The sequence below is a fragment of the Macaca thibetana genome, chromosome 18 (assembly GCF_024542745.1).
Source record: "Macaca thibetana thibetana isolate TM-01 chromosome 18, ASM2454274v1, whole genome shotgun sequence".
In the NCBI taxonomy this organism is placed as follows: domain Eukaryota; kingdom Metazoa; phylum Chordata; class Mammalia; order Primates; family Cercopithecidae; genus Macaca; species Macaca thibetana.
Window position 1 is genome coordinate 27,183,358 of NC_065595.1, and position 20,974 is coordinate 27,204,331.

General features: G+C 34.6%; 1 protein-coding gene across 5 annotated transcripts in view; it reads right to left on the bottom strand.

Moving 5' to 3' along the window:
• The window catches only part of DCC (DCC netrin 1 receptor), a 1,219,717-nt gene that overhangs the window by 190,371 nt on the left and 1,008,372 nt on the right, over positions 1-20,974 (bottom strand). For all 5 annotated transcript variants that reach the window (XM_050767870.1, XM_050767872.1, XM_050767869.1 and 2 more), the window contains exon 15: positions 14,898-15,092. In XM_050767870.1, coding sequence (XP_050623827.1) covers positions 14,898-15,092 — 195 coding nt within the window. The remainder of the gene's footprint in view (positions 1-14,897; positions 15,093-20,974) is intronic.

Genomic DNA, 20,974 nt, shown 5'->3' on the forward strand with positions numbered 1-20,974 from the left:
TTTGATGAAGTATCTCAACAATTCTCAATCAGAAGAAACATAATGAAAACTATAGCAATATATCAAAATAAAATTGTACAAAATCCATGACAAGGAAATAATTCTTCAAAGCAGAGAGAAATAAAAACCATATTATGTGCAGTGGTGCAAAAATAAGAACGAATGCAGTAGTTTTGTTGGAAACAAGGCAATATATGAAATAATGGTGGAACATCCTTAAAAATACTGAAAGAAAATAATTTATCAGCCTAGAATTCTATGCCCAGTGAAAATAATTTTTAATGGCAAAATGAAAACTTTTTCACACATACAAAGATGGAAAATTAATCACCAGAACAATGATGTTACAAGAAATATTTAATATTAAAGAAGTCCTTCAAGATGTAAGAAAAATGATACCAGTCAAATATCTAAAATAATACAGAGGACAGAAGAACACCAAAACTGCTGTGTAGTTAGACAACACATTATTTTTTTAACCTTTAAAGGATATTTATTTATTTATCTATTTTTGTCTTAGTTCAGGTTTTAATGAAATAGCTTTAGCATTTTCTTGTTGAATATAATGTTGGTGGGTTTTACAGTTTTTAAATCATACTTTAAAAATTAGAATTGGCTCCTTATATTTTATCAAATACCTGCTTTTTTTTTTTTTTTTTTTTTCCTCAAGTAGAGTTTCGCTGTTGTTGCCCATGCTGGAGTGCAATGGCATGATCTCGGCTTATTGCAACCTCTGCCTCCGGGTTCAAGTGATTCTCCTACCTCAGCCTCCCGAGCAGCTGGGATTACAGGCATGCATCACCACGCCTGGCTAATTTTGTATTTTTGGTAGAGACAGGATTTCTCCATGTTGGTCAGGCCAGCGTCTAACTCACATATTATTTTCTCCACTCTAAATAAACCTCTTCCAAACCACCCCACTTTAAATGAAATATCAACCATGTATTATTAAGTGGTATAGTATTTACTGAAGGTCAATAGTGGTAAGGTCAAGATATATAATATAAATTTTAAAGCAACCACTGAGGAAGCAAAACAGTTAGAGCTAATGAGCCCAGAAAGAGTGTAAGATGAATGATTAAAAATATTAAATAAAAACTGCAGAAACTTAGAAAACAATTCACACACACACACACATATACAAAGAAGGGACAACAGATGCAATACATACAAAATGAATAGCGGGATGGCAGTTATAAACTAAACCAGATCTATATTCACATTAAATGTAAATGGTCTAAACACTTTGATTAAATGTCAGAGATTGACAGATTATATATAAAGAAAACTCCAAGTGTATGCTGCCAACAAAAAACCCACTTTAATTATAAAACACACATAGTTTTAGAGTAAAATAATGGATATATGTACCCATTATAGCATGATATGTATAATGCTGCATGATATGTATAATGATAACCAAAGTAAAAAAATGTATAGTCTGGATTGGATGCACTAATATCAAAATAGATTTCAGAATAAACAATAGTATCACCAGCGAAAAGGGATAGCTCATAAATGATAAAGTATTCATCCACAAGACATAACAATCCTAAATAATTATACACCTGATAAGAGATCTTCAAAACACATAGAACCGAAACCAATAGAATTAAAAGGAAAAACACACAAATCAATTGCTTAATAGAGGAAAATGCCCAGATACAGCATTTGCTTTTCTGTCTCTTTCCTCCAAGTCAGCTATGAATACAGCTCACAGAATAAATAATAAATACCGCTGTGATTAAACTCTGGGACTTGTACTGAAGCTATCAGTTGTATTGAATCAGAAACTTTAGGCTGTGTCCTATGTAGCTGGATTATATTATTTTGTTAGTGAATTGAAGATATTTGGCTTTTCCATATAGAAAGTGGGGTTTTCCTGTAATAGTGTGCTCTCTCTGTAAGTTCTGATCAGATTTGGATTTGATACCAGGCCTCCTTTCTTTATACTAATGAGTCAAGTCTTTACTGTTTATTACAATATTTAGCTGTTAGTGTTAATGTAACATTTAACTTTTAAAAAATTTAACAAAATGGCTTTGGCTTTTCTTATTTACTTAGTTACTTCTCTGTCTTACATAATTTGTAAAATTGGGATAATACCTAACATAGTGGGGAGGATGAAGAAATAGATTTGTTATTTCTAAAGTGCTTAGAAGAAACACACCAAGTAGCTGTCTGTAAATGGACTGACATGAGGAATTAAGAACGAGATCTAAGCTATTCTGACTCAGATAAAACATTTTCTTGAAAAGTAGAGACAATGAAGAAAATTATTTTTATTGTTTGAATGCTTGAATTTAATGTTGGTAGAATGAATGACCCACATAATACTTTGCCAGTTTGTTTTGCAAATAACAACTCTGATTATAAAAATACAAAATAAAATGTGAAAGTGTTATCTTAACAAAAGGAAAATGATGAAGACAGCTCTATTTGGAGATTTCTAATGAAAAAAAAAATATATATATATATATAAAAAATATATTTGTACTCAATGAGAACATCTTTTCTTCTCCTGTTCAATGCTAGCATACAATACTAGTATCTTTTGTAACCAAGTTTTTCAAAAAGCCTTAGAAAATTCACCAGGTATTTCCGGGTGCGGTGGCTCAAGCCTGTAATCCCAGCACTTTAGGAGGCCAAGACGGGCGGATCACGAGGTCAGGAGATCGAGACCATCCTGGCTAACCCGGTGAAACCCCATCTCTACTAAAAAATACAAAAAATTAGCCGGGCGAGGTGGCGGGCGCCTGTAGACCCAGCTGCTCGGGAGGCTGAGGTAGGAGAATCACTTGAACCCGGAAGCAGAGGTTGCAATAAGCCGAGATCACGCCATTGCACTCCAGCATGGGCAACAACAGTGAAACTCTACTTGAGGAAAAAAAAAAATAAAAAAATAAAAAAAAATAAAATTCACCAGGTATAAAACAATGCCTGTGCTTTGGACGTCAGAACCTCAGTGTAGAAAGTGAGAAAACAGTTACAAATAGAATAGTATGTATTATTAATGAATCACCCTGTGGCTGTCCTTAAAGACTTCTTGAAAATAGCTATATGTTTAGAAGACACTAGACGCAGAAAAAATCATAAAAGATAAAATCCAGTCTTCCTGATATATTCTGAGTCATGATCTCATGGAGTGACCTTTTCTTATCCCCTCTCACTCCTCTCTGGGCAAGTAGTATTCACGTTGAATGAATCTAATTCTGTCAGTCAAGATTTTCTAATCAGAATTATATTATAGTTAAAACTAGAAATTTCTGCTTTTGCCTTTCACATCAAGCTGAATATCACTGTGTTGTTTAGATTTTTAAATTCATACTAATTAATTTCAGTAAATTAATATGTTTTAAGTAATTGTATGCATTTGATTAGTTATATGAGTCTTAAAATTTGACTCCTCAACTATTTTTTAAAATGTATTTGATACTGTACACTTTTAGGTGAAGAAGGTAAACTAGAATACTAAAAGCTTTAATGTTTATAAAAAACACAAATAAAAGCCCACGGAACTACATTATTCATATTGCTGAACTACTGATGTATAAACTAAGAAGAATAATGCCTTATTTACATATGCTTAACTTTTTAAACTTTTTGAATAAACTACAAATGTCTTTACCTTTATTGTGTAAGTTGACTCTATATAAAAACTTGTAAGATGTATAACTATCATGTTGAACAGATGGGAAAATTGAGGCACAGAGAGTCCTGCAATGTGGGAATGAAAAGGCTACTGTGACACATATGGTCAATAATCCATTGTTAGAGACAGAACTCAAACCTTCATTTGAAACCACTGGACTATCAACAAATTTAATAACAAATAGAAAGCTCATTTTCTTATATACATATTTTTTACTAAACAGTACTAATTAATTTTTTCCAATCAGGGTTACAAAAGAATTTTTGGTACTATTTAGAACTGGATAATGAGTTTATTCAAAAAAGTTGAATATTTTTAATTAGCCAAAATTTTCTTATTATTGCAATGATCACAATATAAAGTTTGACATTTATAGCTCTTAAATTACCAACTTTCCAACTTCTAGTGACTTTTTTCAAAATCTGTTAACCCTCTGATACCATGACATAGGGACTAAAATCATCTTTTGTTTTCTATTTTTACTGAGCTATTATAAAGCCAGAGTTCAAATCACTTTTCTAGTATTAAACATTACAGAAAGGAGAAAAATATGGATCTACACTCAGATTAAGAGTTCTATTTAATTCCATATTTATTTACTTTTTTGTATGCTTAGCCTATGTTTTTAAATTGCTAGTCTACTAAGACAATGTCCTCTAATAAGCATCATTGAAAGGATAAGAATAAAAGGAAATTATAATTACTATTCATGGATATAACCTAAGTATCTTTATGTACTCTAATGGTTAAAACATTTCAGGAGTAATAGATATAAAACCCTAGAAGTTTTAATTGTATAGTCTTCCTTTCTAGGGCAATGCTAAATTCTAAGAACTTAGTTCCCTATACGTCTTTGTTAATCCACATCAATGGTGGTGAACGAGTTCTATTCATTTTCATTAAGATGTGATAGTTTTACATGGGCTAATTAGAATTGGAAGAACATAAATCCTCACAGGAATGTTTGCCATGTTTGTTTACTATCAGTTGGAAAAACATGGCTATATCTCTATATTTGTACATAATCAGGTTTGTTCTCTGATTCTCATGAATTGTAAATGTATTTGATGTTACTTTTTATCTTTTCCATTGTTTAAGAAGTTGAACACTATACTTTATAAAATGATTATTTAAATGCCTAAGCCAAATTCAGTTTTTTAAAATTACTAGTCAGAAGTTCAACTTTAGTGAGAAGATTCCTCTAGCGTTTTATTTTTGCAACAGATATGGTTTGGCTGTGTCCCCACCCAAATCTCACCTTGACTTGTAACTCCCACAATTCCCACATATTGTGGGAGGAACCTGGTGGGCAGTGATTGAATTATGGGGGCAGGTCTTTCCTGCAGTGTTCTCGTGATAGTGAATGAGTGTCATGAGATTTGATGGTTTTGAAAAAGGGAGTTTCTATGCACAAGCTCTCTTTTGGCCTGCTGTCAGCCATGTAAGTTGTGATTTGCTCTTCCTGCCTTCAGCTACGATTGTGAGGTTTCCCCAGCCACACGGAACTGTAAGTCCAATTAAACCCCTTTCTTTTGTAAATTGCCCAGTCTTGGGTATATCTTATAAGCAGTGTGAAAATAGACTAATACAGCAAATTGGTACCGAGAGTTGTGGGTTGCTGAAAAGATACCTGAAAATGTGGAAGTGACTTTGGAACTAGGTAACACGCAGAGGTTGGAACAGTGTGGAGGGCTCAGAAGAAAATGTGGAAATGTTTGGAACTTCCTAGAGACTTGTTGAATGGCTTTGCCCAAAAGGCTGATAGCGATATGAACAATAAAATCCAGGCTGAGTTGGTCTCACATGGAAATGAGGAACTTGTTGGAACTGGAGCAAAGGTGACTCTTGTTATGTTTTGGCAAAGAGATTGGTGGCATTCTGCCCCGGCCCTAGAAATTTGTGGAACTTTGAACTTGAGGGAGATGATTTGGGGTATATAGCAGAATAAATTTCTCAGGAGCAAAGCATTCAAGAGGTGACTTGGGTGCTATTAAAGACATTCAGTTTTATAAGGGAACCAGAGCATAAAAGTTTGCAAAATTTGCAGCCAGATAATGTGATAGCAAAGAAAATCCCATTTTCTGAAGAGAAATTCAAACCAGCTGCAGAAAGTTGCATAAGTAACCAGGAGCCAAATGTTAATCACCAAGACAATGGAGAAAATGTTTCCAGGGCATGTCAGAGGTCTTCAGTGCAGCCCCTCCCATCACAGGCCTGGATGCCTAAGAGGAAAAAGTGGTTCTGTGGGCTGGGCCTGGGGTCCCTGTGTTGTGTGCAGCCTAGGGACTTGGTGCCCTGTGTTCCAGCTGCTCCAGCCATGGCTAAAAGGTGCTAATGTAGAGATTGGGCCATGGCTTCAGAGGGTGTAAGCCTCCAGCTTTGGTAGCTTCCATGTGGTGTTGAGCCTGCCAGTGAACAGAAGTCAAGAATTGGGGTTTGGGAACCTCCACCTAGATTTCAGAGGATGTATGAAAATGTCTGGATGTCCAGGCAGAAGTTTCTTGCAGGAGAGGGGCTCTGATGGAGAACCTCTGCTAGGGCAGTATGGAAGGAAAACATGGGGCTGGAGCCACCATACAGAGTACCTAATGGGGCACTGCCTAGTGGAGCTGTCAGAAGAGGGCCACTGTCTTCCAGACCCCAGAATGGTAGATTCACTGACAGCTTGTACCATGTGTTCAGAAAAGCCACAGACACTCAATGCCAGCCCATAAAAGCAGCCAGGATGGAGGCTGTACCCTGCAAAACAACAGGAGAGAAGCTGCCCAAGACAATGGGAGCCAACCTCTTGCATCAGTGTGACCTGGATGTGAGACATGGAGTCAAAAGAGATCATTTTGGAGCTTTAAGATTTGACTGTCCCTCTGGACTTTGGACTTGCATGGGGCCTATAGCCCCTTTGTTTTGGCCAGTTTCTCCCATTTGGAATGGCTGTATTTACCTGACGTCTGTCTCTGCATTTTATCTAGGAAATAATTAACTTGGTTTTGACTTTACAGGCTCATAGGCAAAAGGGACTTCCCTTGTGTCAAATGAGACATTGGACTGTGGGCTTTTGAGTTAATGCTGAAATAATACTTTGGGGGACTGTTGGGAAGGCATGCTTGGTTTTGAAATGTGAGGATATATGATTTAGGAGGGGCCAAGGGCAGAATGATATGGTTTAGCTATTTCCCCACCCAAATATCATCTTGAATTATAACTCCCACAGTTTCCACATGTTGTAGGAGGAATCCAGTGGGAGGTGGTTGAATTATGGAAACAGATCTTTCCTGCACTGTTCTTCTGATAGTAAATGAGTCTCATGAGATCTCATGGTTTATAAAGGGGAGTTTCTCTGCATAAGCTCTCTTTTTGCCTGTTGCCCTCTATGTAAGATGTGACTTGCTCCTCCTTGCCTTCCACCATAATTGTGATGCTTCCCCAGCCACATGGAACCGTAAGTCCAATTAAACCTCTGTCTTTTGTAAATTGCACATTCTCAAGCATGTCTTTATTAGCAGCATGAAAACAGACTAATATAGCAACTAAATTATATATTTCAGAGTCATTTTTAGTTCCTCTAATACATGTTGTTAGTAAATAAGTGCTATAGTGCCAAATGTAATTCAGATGTTAAATACACTGCCCAGGAAGTCATCTTATTTTTATCAAGAATGTTCACAATAACAGCTGTCCAAAAATATTTAAAATGGGACTGCGAGGTTCCAATTATTCTCTGATTATGTAAGCTCCTTTTAGCTTATCCATCCCACTGATAACAGCCGCAAGTTCTAAACAAGATACAAAACAATCTCCGCCAAAACCAGAATCCCAACAATATGAGGTCTGAGTATTTTACAAAACTAGGCGGATTTGGAATTAAGATCTTGGTGAAGCGACTAACATTGGAATTAGTTTTCTTTCGCTCCAAGAAAACTTTGCAGCATGGAAAGCACGTCAGTACCGTCAGCTGGCACTCCAGTAGAAACCCTCTCCACTTTCTGCCAGAAGAATCACTGAAAGACATTGCAGGGGATGAGGGAAACAGTTACAAAAAGTATACAGAAAAGAGTTCTGGAGACAGAGGTGTCCTGATTCTGAGTAAAAATTTGCATAAATCTCCATCTAACCACTAAGCAGAGCAAAGGCTTAGGAAACTTAACCAAGATTTTAATTGCTGCCTAGAGAAAGCAAAATCGATCTTACAATCTGAATCTAACTGTTGATTGCCTTCTAAAACCAATATATCAAAAATTTTTCAAGGATTGTAATAAAACCCAGATTCTACAACTTAACATTGACAATGCCCGACATATAGTCTAAAATTATACAACATACAAAAAAAACTGGTAAATGTAGTCCATTTTCAAGTGAAAAAGCAAATAGATGCCCAACCCAAATGGTGCAGTGTTAAAATTATCAGAGAAACATGCTAAAGTAACTTTTATAAGTACACTCTCAGAGGTAGTTTGTACTTGCAAGGAATATAGAAAATCTCAACAGAGTAGTAGAAAATGTAGAAAAAATGGAGATTTTAAAATTAAAAAGAGGACAATGTTTTAAAATATAATGACCTTTACCATATAACCCTAACAATGAAATGGAGGTAATGAAGGAATTTATCAGTAAGCATGATAATAGATAAAGCATTCAATATCAAGAAAAGAGTAAAAAGGTTAAAAAACAAAAGAAAACATCACAGTTCTGAGAATGTATAAGATAAAATTCAAATGTCTAAAATACACATGATTACAGTGTCAGAAGGAATGTGGTGAATAGTGGGGAAAAATATTTGAAGACAAAATGACCAAAATTGGTGAAAACATAAATTTATAGATTTAACAAGCATGAAACATAGAGGCAAGATATAGTAAAAAATGACTATGCCTCTATATAAGATAATCTAGCTGCTGGAAATCAATTATTTCAAAGAAGTCTTAAAAGCACCCAGCAAAAAAATAAAAAAGTTTATATTACTACAGGGAAACAACATTTTGAATGTTATGTTGACACAAGCCTGTTTTCCCAGCTACTCTGGAGGCTGAGGTGGGAGGATTACTTGAGCCTGGGAGGTCAAGGCTGCAGTGAACCATGAGAGCTCCACAGTACTCCAACCTGGCCAACAAAACATGATCTCATCTCAGGAAAAAATAATAATAATAATAATAAAACTTAAAACAAAAAAAAATCAAATAATCCAAAAGAAGTCAGGAAAGGGAAAACAGGGACACAAAAAAGCAATCTGATAAACGGAAAACCAAAATAAAATTCAACCATATGTATAATTACATTAAGTTGCAATGGTCTGAAACGCTAATGTTTTTTCATCAAAAACCATAGAGTCAAGTATACAGAGAAACAACACCTTTAAAGAACTGGAGAAAAGAAAAAAAAGTCTGTCAATGTGGAATTATATATCCAGTGAAAATATTTTTCATGAAAAAAAAAATACTAGAATGAAGACATTTTTAGATAAAGCAAAATGAAGAAAAGTTGCCACCTGACTGAACTACAAAGAGACGGTAAAGGAAGATTTTCAGTCTAAAGGGAAATAATACTGGATAAGAACTTCATCTTCAGATACAAATGAAAAGCATAAGAAATGTTATATATCTGGCTAAATAGAAAACATCATAGTTTCCCCTTAAAAAAAATCCATGACTGCATAATACAATAAATATATAAGACTATCCAGTGGAATTTTCAATGCAAGCACATGTAATACATATGACCATTACAACACAATTAATAGCCCATATGATAAAGAGACCTGTGCAGTTGCAGGTTTCTATATTTTATATGATATGCTACGATGTTAGCCTAAATAAAGTGGGAAAGATTAAATACATAGATGGTATCTCCTAGAGCAATCACTAAGAGCAAGAATCAGTAAATTACAGTTGAGCGGACACTATTTTTGTATAGCCCACGAGTTAAGAATGGTTTTTATATATTTAAATAGTTGCTAAAATTAAAAAAGACAGAATTTTATAACATGTAAAAGTTTATAATATATACATAAATTATATAAAATTATAGGTTCCTGGGTCCACAAATAAAGTTTTATTAGGACACAGCTATGTTTATTTATGTATGTATTGTCTTTGGCTGCTTTCATGCTATAATAGCTGAGTTGAGGGGTGGTGATAGAGACTATTACATATCTGTGAAGCCTAAAGTGTTTAGTCTCTGGTCCATTATAGAAAAAGTCAGCTGATCCCTTATAAGACATATTTCTTTTCTTTCCTTTTTTTTTTTTTTTTTTTTCCCGACACAGAGTCTTGCTCTGTCACCCAGGCTGGAGTGCAAAGGGGTGATCTTGGCTCACTGCAACCTCACTGCAATATGCAATATGACGTTACTGCAATATGCAATACCAGACATATTGCTAAACGCTACTAATAACTCAAATTTAGGCTGGGTGTGGTGGCTCACACCTGCAATCCCAGCACTTTGGGAGGCCGAGGCAGATGGATCATGAGATCAGGAATTCAAGACCAGCCTGGACAACAGTGTGAAATCCCGTCTCTACTAAAAATACAAAAGTTAGCTAGGCACAATGGCACACACTTGTAATCTCAGCCACCTGGGAAACTGAGGCAGGACAATTGCTTGAACCTGGGAAGCAGAGGGAGCAGTGAGCCAAGATCACTCCACTGCACTCCAGCCTGGCCAACAGAGTGAGATTCTGGCTCAAAAACAAACAAACAAACAAAAAACAAACAAACAAAATAAACAAACAAACAAACAAAAACAAAAAAAAAAGAAAGGAAGAAAAGAAAACCAATAATAACCAGATAACTAGGAAAATCCCAAAATTTGAAAATTAAGTACCACCTTACTAAATAACTTAGGGAGAATAATAAATCACAGGAAAATTAGGAAATGTTTTGAACTAAATGGTAATAAAAATATAACATATCAAAATTTGTGGAATGCACATAAAATGATACCTAGAGGAACAACAATGGATGCATACATTATAAGGTTCATATGTCAATAAATTAGAAATAGAAGACGAGATCTAAAATAAGTATCAGGAGGGAAGCAGTCAAGATAACAACAGAAATGAAAGAAATAAAACAGAGATAGATAATAGAAAAGTTAATAATGTCAAAGGCTCTTTTTTGAAAAGATCAACAAAATTAGTAAACCCCTGTCTAGACATCACAAAAAAAGAAAGGAACCAGAAAAGACCAATATCAGAAATGAAAAAGCAATTAACAACCATAGATAACAGATAAAGAGAACATTATGAATAACTCTATGTCGACAAGAGACAAAATGAAATGTATGGATTTTATTAAAAATTTAACTTACCAAAATCAATACAAGAGAGTACGTAAATCAGGCCTCTATCTGTTTAAAAAATTAAATCTATTATCAAAGCCTTCCTATAAAAAAAAACTCAGGTCCAGATGATTTCATTAGTAAAATCTATAAAATACTTAAAAAATAAATAAAATCCATTTTTACACAAATTTTCTGTAATAGAAGGGGAGTAAATATAGTCCAGCTCATTTTATGAGCCAATCTAATGGGAGTAAAAGAGAAACAGAATATAGACACTGTAGGAAAAGAAAATTGTAGACGAATATAACCTACTGAATATAGGCACACACACAAAAAAATCCTTAATAAGCATTAACAAATCAAACGACATAAGAAAAGGATAATACATGATGGCCACACAGGATACATACAGGAAATTCAAGGTTTGTTACCCTTAAAAAATAAATCAATGTTAATTCACTGTATTTTTAAAAAAGAAAAAAAATAATTTCAAAAGATAGAAATTTGTCTAATAAAATTCAATGAATATTCATGACCAGAATTTCTAGAAAACTAGAAAGAGTATAACATTTCCTCAATCTCACAAAAGACTTAGATAAAGAGCCCAGAGGTAATAATCTATTTCATGGTAAAGACTAAATTTTTTTATCTTAAGATCAGACACAAGGGAAAGATACCTGCTTTCAGCACTTTTATTCAGTATTTTACTACAGATCCTAACCACTGAAGTAAGGCAACAGAAAGACATAAAAGAGACAGAGATAAGAAACTAAATATAAAACTTTCTCTTTGCATAGATATGTTTGACTAAATGGAAAATTTTACATAATCTAAAACACTAATGGAATATATAGGTAAATTTAATAGGTATTAGGATACAAGGTTAGCATTAAAAAATCTCTTGTATTCTATACATTTATAAACACAATAATACATCTATATATTATATAATCCATCTATAAATCTACTATAGTAAAAATTGATTTAAAATAAATTTTAACAGTTCTATTTAAAATAATCCAAATATATATGTATATATAATATACATATGTACATATATTTAGAAATATTCAAATATATGTGTATAATTTAAATAGTCCTAAATATATGTACATATATTCAAATATATATTTCCAAATATATGTATATATATACACACATTTTTGGGGGGTATTTCTAATATATGTATATTCCTACATATATTATTTAGGAATAAGTTTAATGTAAACATTGAAGACCTTTACACTTGAAACTATAAAGTATTACTGAGATAAATTAGAGAAAAGATTATAAAAATAAACAAATATTATACCTCAATAATGCTCTTTTAAAAACGCCAAAAAGTACACTTTTAACGTACACAGTGTACTGTATATAAATAATACGTGAATAAAGATGTAAAGACAGATAACTTGATAGATAAATAGATCAATTGGTAGGTAGATAGTGAGTTTTTTAAAAAGTGGTTTGGTTTCAAATTAATTTTGCTAAGAAGTATTAAATTCAGATCTTGTGTGTCTATATCATATATCAAGTCTGGCACTAGGGCTACTGAACTAAAAGGAGTAAAATGTCAATAGACTAATTATAAATATTTAATAGTATAAATATTGATTAATGAAGCTCTATGCCTATAGTAGGCAAGTTGTTTGTTTGCTTTTAATTAGGCAATATTAGATATTACTCAAGATGTTCTTCTATTTCCAGTCCTGAAGCTGATCACAGTGTCTGGTGTCAAAACTGCAAATAAAATGCTGTTTAGAAGTCTTGCTTTCTCATGAAATAGATGAAGGGGTTCATCGGTCAATTATACAACAAATAACTTTTTTATAGTTTAATATACAACCATGATACTTGAAGTTATGACTGACCCTATGCTTAAATGAATTAAACTTACTTTAATTCACTTTTAGTTGTATACTTGTCATACAGTCCTTAAAACATAAAATTTCCTTTTCTTTATTATGTATATGTAATGACTAGACAACTTTGCCTTTCAAAAACTTTAAAAATTAAACAAAGTTATAAATACCTTCTCAAAAAGTTACTACGGAAACTGATGTGTCAATTTTAATGCTCACTAGAATAAATAAAACAATTGGTGATGTATTTGCAGCGTGAACGTAGACTTGAATAAATCCTTATCTTTATAAAGATTAGAGCTTAAGGTATGTCTCTCACACACACTTTGGCTAAATAGTGAAAACACATCTTAGAAAAATGGCAGTTCATGGTAACCATGCGGATATTTAATGAACAACATGCTAATTATTGTATTTCATATTAAGACACGAGACTATGTTAAAAGAGTATCAACTGGTAGAACTTACATACCTATCTATGTGTGTGTGTAATTACTGTTTCCAGGTAAGTTGTAGAGTGCAAATTCATAATTATTACTGAGACAGGTTCATATCCCATTTTACTTTTAACAATTTTCCTAGCTCTTTAGAATAGATTTTCCAGAGACTTTTTCTGTTTTTCTTGTTAAGCATTTGGGGAGATTTGCCAATGTTAATCTCCCAAACACCTAAACTTGACTAAATTTGGAGACCTTTGGAATGTTTTTTTGGTAACAAAGATAATCATTATCTAAAGGATAGGGTCAACAATGCAGTTTCCCTCCTGACTTGCTCTGAGTCCTGACTTCCCTCCTGACCTCCCTCCTTCTGTCTGGTGAGTGGCATCAAGATGAACTGTCAAACATGGTGGATGCTGAATAATGGATAAGTGGGAGTCCCCTGACATAGGTTTGACAGCCATAAATATGAGTTTTGTGATTGCCTTTACATTCAAACTCAGGAACTGATGGAAAGAATATTATTTCTAAATGCCAAGCTAACCAAAATTATGGAGATTTTCAGTAGGTGTTTCTCTTATTAGTGTTTGAAGCAATTATAGAGAGAATGGGTCAGTGTAATTTTCCTCCTTTATTGAGAAAATCTTTTCTTGCTACTGCATTTTAGTTATTCAAATTCAAATCAGGCTTCTCATCACAAATGTTCTGTTTGTGAGAGACATTGCAAATCCTCCCACCCCCTACACCTTGCCTGCCCAATCAAGCTGCATTTCCAGTGGGGTCATATAATATGGTATGAAATCAACAGGTAGAATCAACTTACATTTTGCTTTATGAAAATTATTTAACTTACTGGCATCCTGATACATCATATTTACTTTATTTCTCTGTGTTAATAATATAACCTCCTACAGCACTATGGGAAATCAGATCTAAAATGAATACGAACACTTTTACACACATTAGACCTCTCTCAATGAACAAGTTTTCAATGAATTCAGAATATCACAACTGAAGCATTGTATTCAGTAAAAAATGAGGTTGAGTTGAGCACAATAAGAAAACCTAGATCGGTAGAGGCAGGGAAACATGCAGGATGGAGTTTGATCATTCTGATGTATTGTCATGACTGAAAATTCCTTCTTTCATCTTCTTTTGCAGTCATAATGACATAGTCTTTAACATTCATATTTGTGAATGTTAAGGGAAAAGAAGGCGCTATGACTAGATAATTCAAGGTTAAAGAAAAATTAACAGAACATTTTCCCAGTGAGAACAAAGATGAAAAATGTGTTGACTTTCTTTTTACAGAAATTATTAGGATCAGAAGTTTCCATTGACCACTGGAAAAAGAAAAATGGCCCAATGCACTTTTTGTATCCTATAACCCATAAGCAAGGGCACACACCAGAGCAACTCCCATTACAGATCTCTCTTGATCTAATTCCTGAAATTCCAAATTCAAAGAAGAAATGTGTATGTGTGCGTCTGTGTGTGTGTGTGTGTGTGTGTGTGTGTGTGTGTGTGTGTGTTGATAGAGAGCTGCTTTCAGAGTTAACACATGCTGTAAGTTGAAACCACAATCCCATGGAACAGTTTTCCAAGAAATAAAATTATTTAAAATAAATCATTAATTCCCCTTAATAGAATAAACAAATCGCAGATACTCACCTAACCTCTCAATGGAATAATATCGCTGCTTGCTGTCCACACGCACTGTCTCAGCGTAAGGGCTCCCAACGCCATAGCCGATAATATAACCTCGCACCACGATGTTTGGGTTCAAGGGAGGAGTCCAACTCATGATGATGCAGTTGGTCTGGGGCCTCACATGGAGAGAGCTTGGTTGATCAGGAACTTGAGATTCTAGCATTCAAAAAGAGGCATCATCAGCATGTCTCATAACAGAAAATGTAGCATGGCAGAACAGCATTTAAGCAAGACAAATAATGCATCACCTATTGCCCAAGTCACTCTTTATTTCAGCATGTGATACATTTTCTACGTTGGATTTCACTGTCACAAAATTTCTTAAGCACACAAGAATACCAAGTTCTTTCCATGGCCATGGTAGGTAGCATCAATGCATCTTTATTCAAAGAGTGTCTTATTTGGGCTTTTTTCTTTTTACATGTTTCTTCTTAGGTATCATTAATGAAGGGTAAAAACCAAGGCAGATGTAAGAATAATAGAATGGAGAATAAAACGTCAATGCTGTCTTATCCAATGATTATTTACTCCGATTTAACTAAAAACAAAAACAAATTAACCAGTCTTTCTTATGTAATTGTCAGGAGAAACAGTTAAGGGCCATGATCTGTCCAGCATGATTAGGATTGTACTTGATTCATGGTTTATTAAATCAGTGAAAAATGCATTTATTATTAAAAGAAAGAAGAAAGTGGCCTGGATTAACGTCTCACAACCTTTGGACCTGTGAAAAGTAATGCCACGTTCTGTCGTTTACTAGCTCTGTGTCCTCATGAAAATATTTCACTTCTCTGAGTTTCCCTTCTGATTAAGTTGGCATTCCAAATATTGATTGACTCAAAGCCTGAGCTCTGGAAGTAAGAAAGAGCAGAGTTCAAACTTGTACTATATGCTAACTGTCTGTGAGATTTTGAGATATTATTTATCCTCTTTAAGCCTCAGTTCCCTAAACTGTAGAATGAAGATATGGTGTTGAGAAGATTTAATGAGATAATTCGTACAATCATACTCATTATGAGTAGCAAATAAATTCTCAAATATTGCTAGATATTAAAAAGAGAATGTGCATGCCACCCCGACATGCATTTTCTTTTAAAGGAATTGTGTGTTGAAAATTAGTAAGTTTTAATAATAAATTGTTCTGATTTTTATGTTGCCATTCTTCCCTGTTTCCTAGTCCTAAAAAAATATTTTTTTTTCTGGACACCAATCATTATTCAATTTATATTTATTTATTTATTGAGACAGAGACTCACTCTGTCACCCAGGTTGGAGAGCAGTGACATGGTCACGGCTCACTGCAACCTCTGCCTCCTGGGTTCAAGCAATTATCTGCCTCAGCCTGCTGCGTAGCTGAAATTACAGGTGCCTGCCACCACACTTGGCTAATTTTTGTATTTTTGGTAGAGATGGGGTTTCATCATCTTGGGCAGGATTATCTTGAACTTCTGACCTCATGATCCACCTGCCTCAGCCTCCCAAAGTGCTGGGATTACAGGCTTGAGCCATCACACCCAGCCAATTAACAAATATTTATACAACACCTATTATGTTTGAGATTTGAGCCTCGGTACCTATAATGTTCAGGATATAGGAAGAACAAATATGGCAGACACAAAACCTGGACTATTAGAGTTTATAGACTAATGAGAAATAGGCAAGTAAAAAGGCAGTTACAATAGATTATGATAAATATTTTGATTGGCTAAATACAAGCACATGTAGCCTCTTCTTTGAAAATCAGGGAAGTATTATGCAAAGATATGTAAGAAAGAATATGCCCATCCAAACTTCAATAAGTGCTTAACACACTTCTTGGCAATTAATAAGTACTCAAAAACATCAGTGATTTGAATTTTATTCAAGTGATTCTGTTCATTATTTATGTTCCAGAAATGTCTGTGTCCAGTGATTTAGAAAATCTCTGAAGGTAACATATGCCAAATTATGCAAGGAAATCTGATGACTAGAGGTAATATTACTTTTTTTCCTCAATGTAGTACCCAAAACTGGCACAGTCCCCACCACTCTTATTCATATGCAGCATTCCCACTTCCAGCTTAAGTGATAGATGGAAGCATGTTCTTATTAAAGTTTTCAAAATAGGTACCATTTTCAAAAGATTCTAAAGCTTTTCAAAAGATTCTAAAGTTGCCACATCGACAGAATTTTCTAAAGATGCTTTTTCCCCAAAGATGGCCCTTTGTGAGCAAAAAGCGAAGCTATTATTTGTCTGCCCTAAAAAAGCCTATGATATAATATGCAAAGACATCATAAAAAATTATGTCTCAAATGTGGATATACGCCTTAACGGCAGAAACACGATGTTTGTGAAGTATTTCCTAATATAAACTCTAAGTAAAAGTAATAAAAGAGATGAAAAGGATGGATTAATACTTTTCAACCCTATTGCCACAGTCTCACCAGTGCCCTTGAAATGTAATGGACTCTCAGTCAGTGCTGTTTAGCACATTTGAAGTTTTTGCACTGACTTTTAAAACAACAAGATAATCTGCCTAATCATACACTAAGAAAATAAACTAGATCTTCTGCATTTATGACTTTTTAAAAGCAATATGAAATCATAATGATTTGAATGACAATATTTAACATCTTTTAGAATAAAAGGGAAAACCGTTTAAACTGTTAAAATGTTTTCAGAACAGTAACTATCCATATTTCTGAAAACCAACGAATAGTTCTCTTGCAAATTGGTAAAGTTAGTAACTACAGAATTTTATTCATCGGCGCTTTAAACATATCATTGTAATGCATACACCAACTGGCTCTTGAAAAAGAGGAGCTTTTAAAATGTAAGACTCCCCTTTATCCTTCACTGTATGAAAATGTTTCAATCCTAGAGGCAAGCCTCAAAATAATTTTTAATATTAGAAAAAAAGTTAGTACATAAGAAGATATGTTGCCTCTTCATCTAAATACTAATTAGGTTTGTGTGTGTGAGAGACAGAGACAGGATCTTCTCCTGTCTCCCAGGCTGGATTGCAGTGGTGATATCACAGCTCACTGCAGCTTCTAACCCTCTGACTCAAGTCAACCTCCCACCACAACCTCCCTAGTAGCTGGGACTACATACAGGCATCACCATGCCCAGCTAATTTATTTATCTATCTATTTATTTTATTTATCTATCTATTTATTTTATTTTTATATTTTTGTAGAGATGGAGTTTTGCTATGTTGTCCAGGCTGGTCTTGAATTCCTGGACTCAAGCAATCCACCCGCCTTGGCCGCCTAAAGTGTTGGAATTATAGATGTGAGTCTACATGCCCAGCCTTAATGACCCTTTATCACCAAATTAAACTCACAGGACCAAAAGGACAGTTCCTATTGAGGTAGTATTAGACCCAAGCCATTCATAATATATGGCCTCATCATCATGATAACTATGCCAGGAGATTGTTCATAATCCATGATAGCCAATTTATGCCCACTCACTTAATACAAAGGCAGAAATAACAATTTTCCTTTTATGCTACCTGAGTGAGTTTTCTCTAACATAGATGACCTTATGGATTAGGAAGGTAGTTACTATTGGAATGAACTATAAAATATTAATTTAGAAAATTTGCTGTGGAAGATATATAATATGACTATTACTTATTTGGAGTCTGCAACTGAAATTTGCTGCTTAGAAGTACATGAAACATTTTACAAGTATCTCTAAGACACTGCTTGCACATATGAAGCACAGAGGAGTAGTAGAGTAGCTATTGAGTTAATTTGAAACCAAAGAGCACATTTTGCCTGAAATGTTTAAATTAATGAAGCCTGATATGGTTTGGTTGTGTTCCCACCCAAATCTCATCTTGAATTGTAGCTCTCACAATTCCTAAGTGTTGTGGGAGGTACCCATAGGGAGGTAATTGAATCACAGGGATGGGTCTTTCCCATGCTATTATCATGACAATGAATATAGATCTGATGGTTTTATAAAGGGGAGTTTCCCTGCACAAGTTCTCTTCTCTTGTCTGCCACCATGTGAGATGTGCCTTTCACCTTCTGCCATGATTGTGAGATCTCCCCAGCTACATGAAGCTGTGAGTCCATTAAACCTCTTGCTTCTGTAAATTGCCCTGTCTCGGGTATGTCTTTAACAGCAGCATGAAAACAGACTAGTACAAGGCCTCAAATTTTTACTAGAGTCTCAATGATCAAGAAAACTAGGTCAATTGCCACTCTTGATTATATTATTGAATTATGGATTATCTCTTGGTATGCTCTGGTTCTAAAGAACATGTTATTTTCTCTAACATGTATGTAGTCATGTTACTCTTTGTAACATATATAACATATGTAGACATGGTATTCTTTGTAACAGATATGTAGACATGGTATTCTTTGTAACATTAACATAGACATGTTACACAGGTTTCCACTAATGTGTAATGTTCACATGCGGCACACTAGGTCATGTATTATATTAATCCCTGTGACATTTCAACAACCACTATGTATCTCCTATATACTAGTCATAGTTCTAGGTACTAAAAATATAGTGTTGGGAGAGGAAAGACAAAAAATAAGTCCTAATAAATGAACAAGACAATCGTGAGATCTTGATAAGTGCTATGCTGGTGGGACAATCACTGACTCATCCAGGAAATTCTCCCCATTTGAGTCTAAGGTGGATGATCTGAAAGGGCTTGTCAAGCAAACATCGGAGTAGTGAGCTCTGCAGGGAGAGGAAACTATTGCAAATGCTCTACTGCAGGGATGAGTTTGATATTCAGAGAAATCGAGGAAGATCATCACATCTGGAACATCAAGGATAAGAGAAAGGATGAAAAAGATAAAAAGACAGTCAGCCAGTAGGAATGTACAATAGCATAGCTGCTATAAAGAAACCATATAAGGGTTCCTCAAGAAATTTAAAATAGAATTAACATATAATCCTGCAATTCCTCGTCTAAGTATGAAATGCAAAAGCAGTTGAAAGCAGGGACTCAAACAAATATTTGTACATCCATGTTGATAGCAGCATCATTTACAATAGCATAAAGGTGGAACTAACCAAAGTTTCCACCAATGTATAAATGCATTTTTAAAATGTGGTATATACACATAATGGAATACTTTGGCCTCTAAAAAGGAAAGAATTGAATTTTTGAGACACGCTACAAGATGCACGAGCCTTGGCAACGATATGGTAAATTAAATAGGCCAATCACAAAAAATGACAAAAACTGCATAAACCTCCTTTTATGAGGTACCCAGAGAAGTTAAATTCATGCAGAAAAGAGAATGGTGGTTGCCAGAGGCTGGGGGTTGGGGACGTTGGCAGATTTTTTTTAATGGGTACAGCACTTCACTTCTGCAAGATGAAAAGAGTTCTGGAGATGGGTGGTGGTGATGGCTGCATGACAACATGAACTTGCTTAACGCCACTGAACTGTATACTTAAAGATTGTTAGGATGGTAGATTTTAGGTTATGTCTATTTGTCCATAATTGTAAACAATTATAAAAAGAGAAAAAAGAGAGTGAGTCACTTACAGACCAGGTTACTGTAGGCAAGGCAAGTCAAGATAAGTAAGAAAGTTAGGTTTTACTCTACGTAGAAGGAGAAGATCTTAAATGGTCTTGACTGGCAGGGATGGAAGGTGTGAAGTGTGGTCTCATTGATATTACTGAAAGATCACTCTATTTTTCTGGGTTAAAAGAAGTTTGGAGAGCAGGCATAGAATGAAACGTGGAGACCGTAAAATTGCTTTGGCACTTGTCTAGGTGGCTGTTGTGAAGATGATATAAAGTGGATAGATTCAGGACATGTGTAACGTATAGTTAACAGAGCTATAGAGTAGATGTGAGTGGTGCAGGAAAAGGGATATTTAATCATAACCCATAGGTCTTTGACTTAGTAACTGTTGATTGATGAACCGAAATGAAGAAAAATAGGTGAGATCTCCTTGGGTCATGTTCAATGTGAGATGCCTATTAGTCAAACCTGTGGCTATCTCAAGGAAGTAGTTGGGTACATAAGTCTGGAATTTTGGTGAAAGGTCACAGCTAGATATACAT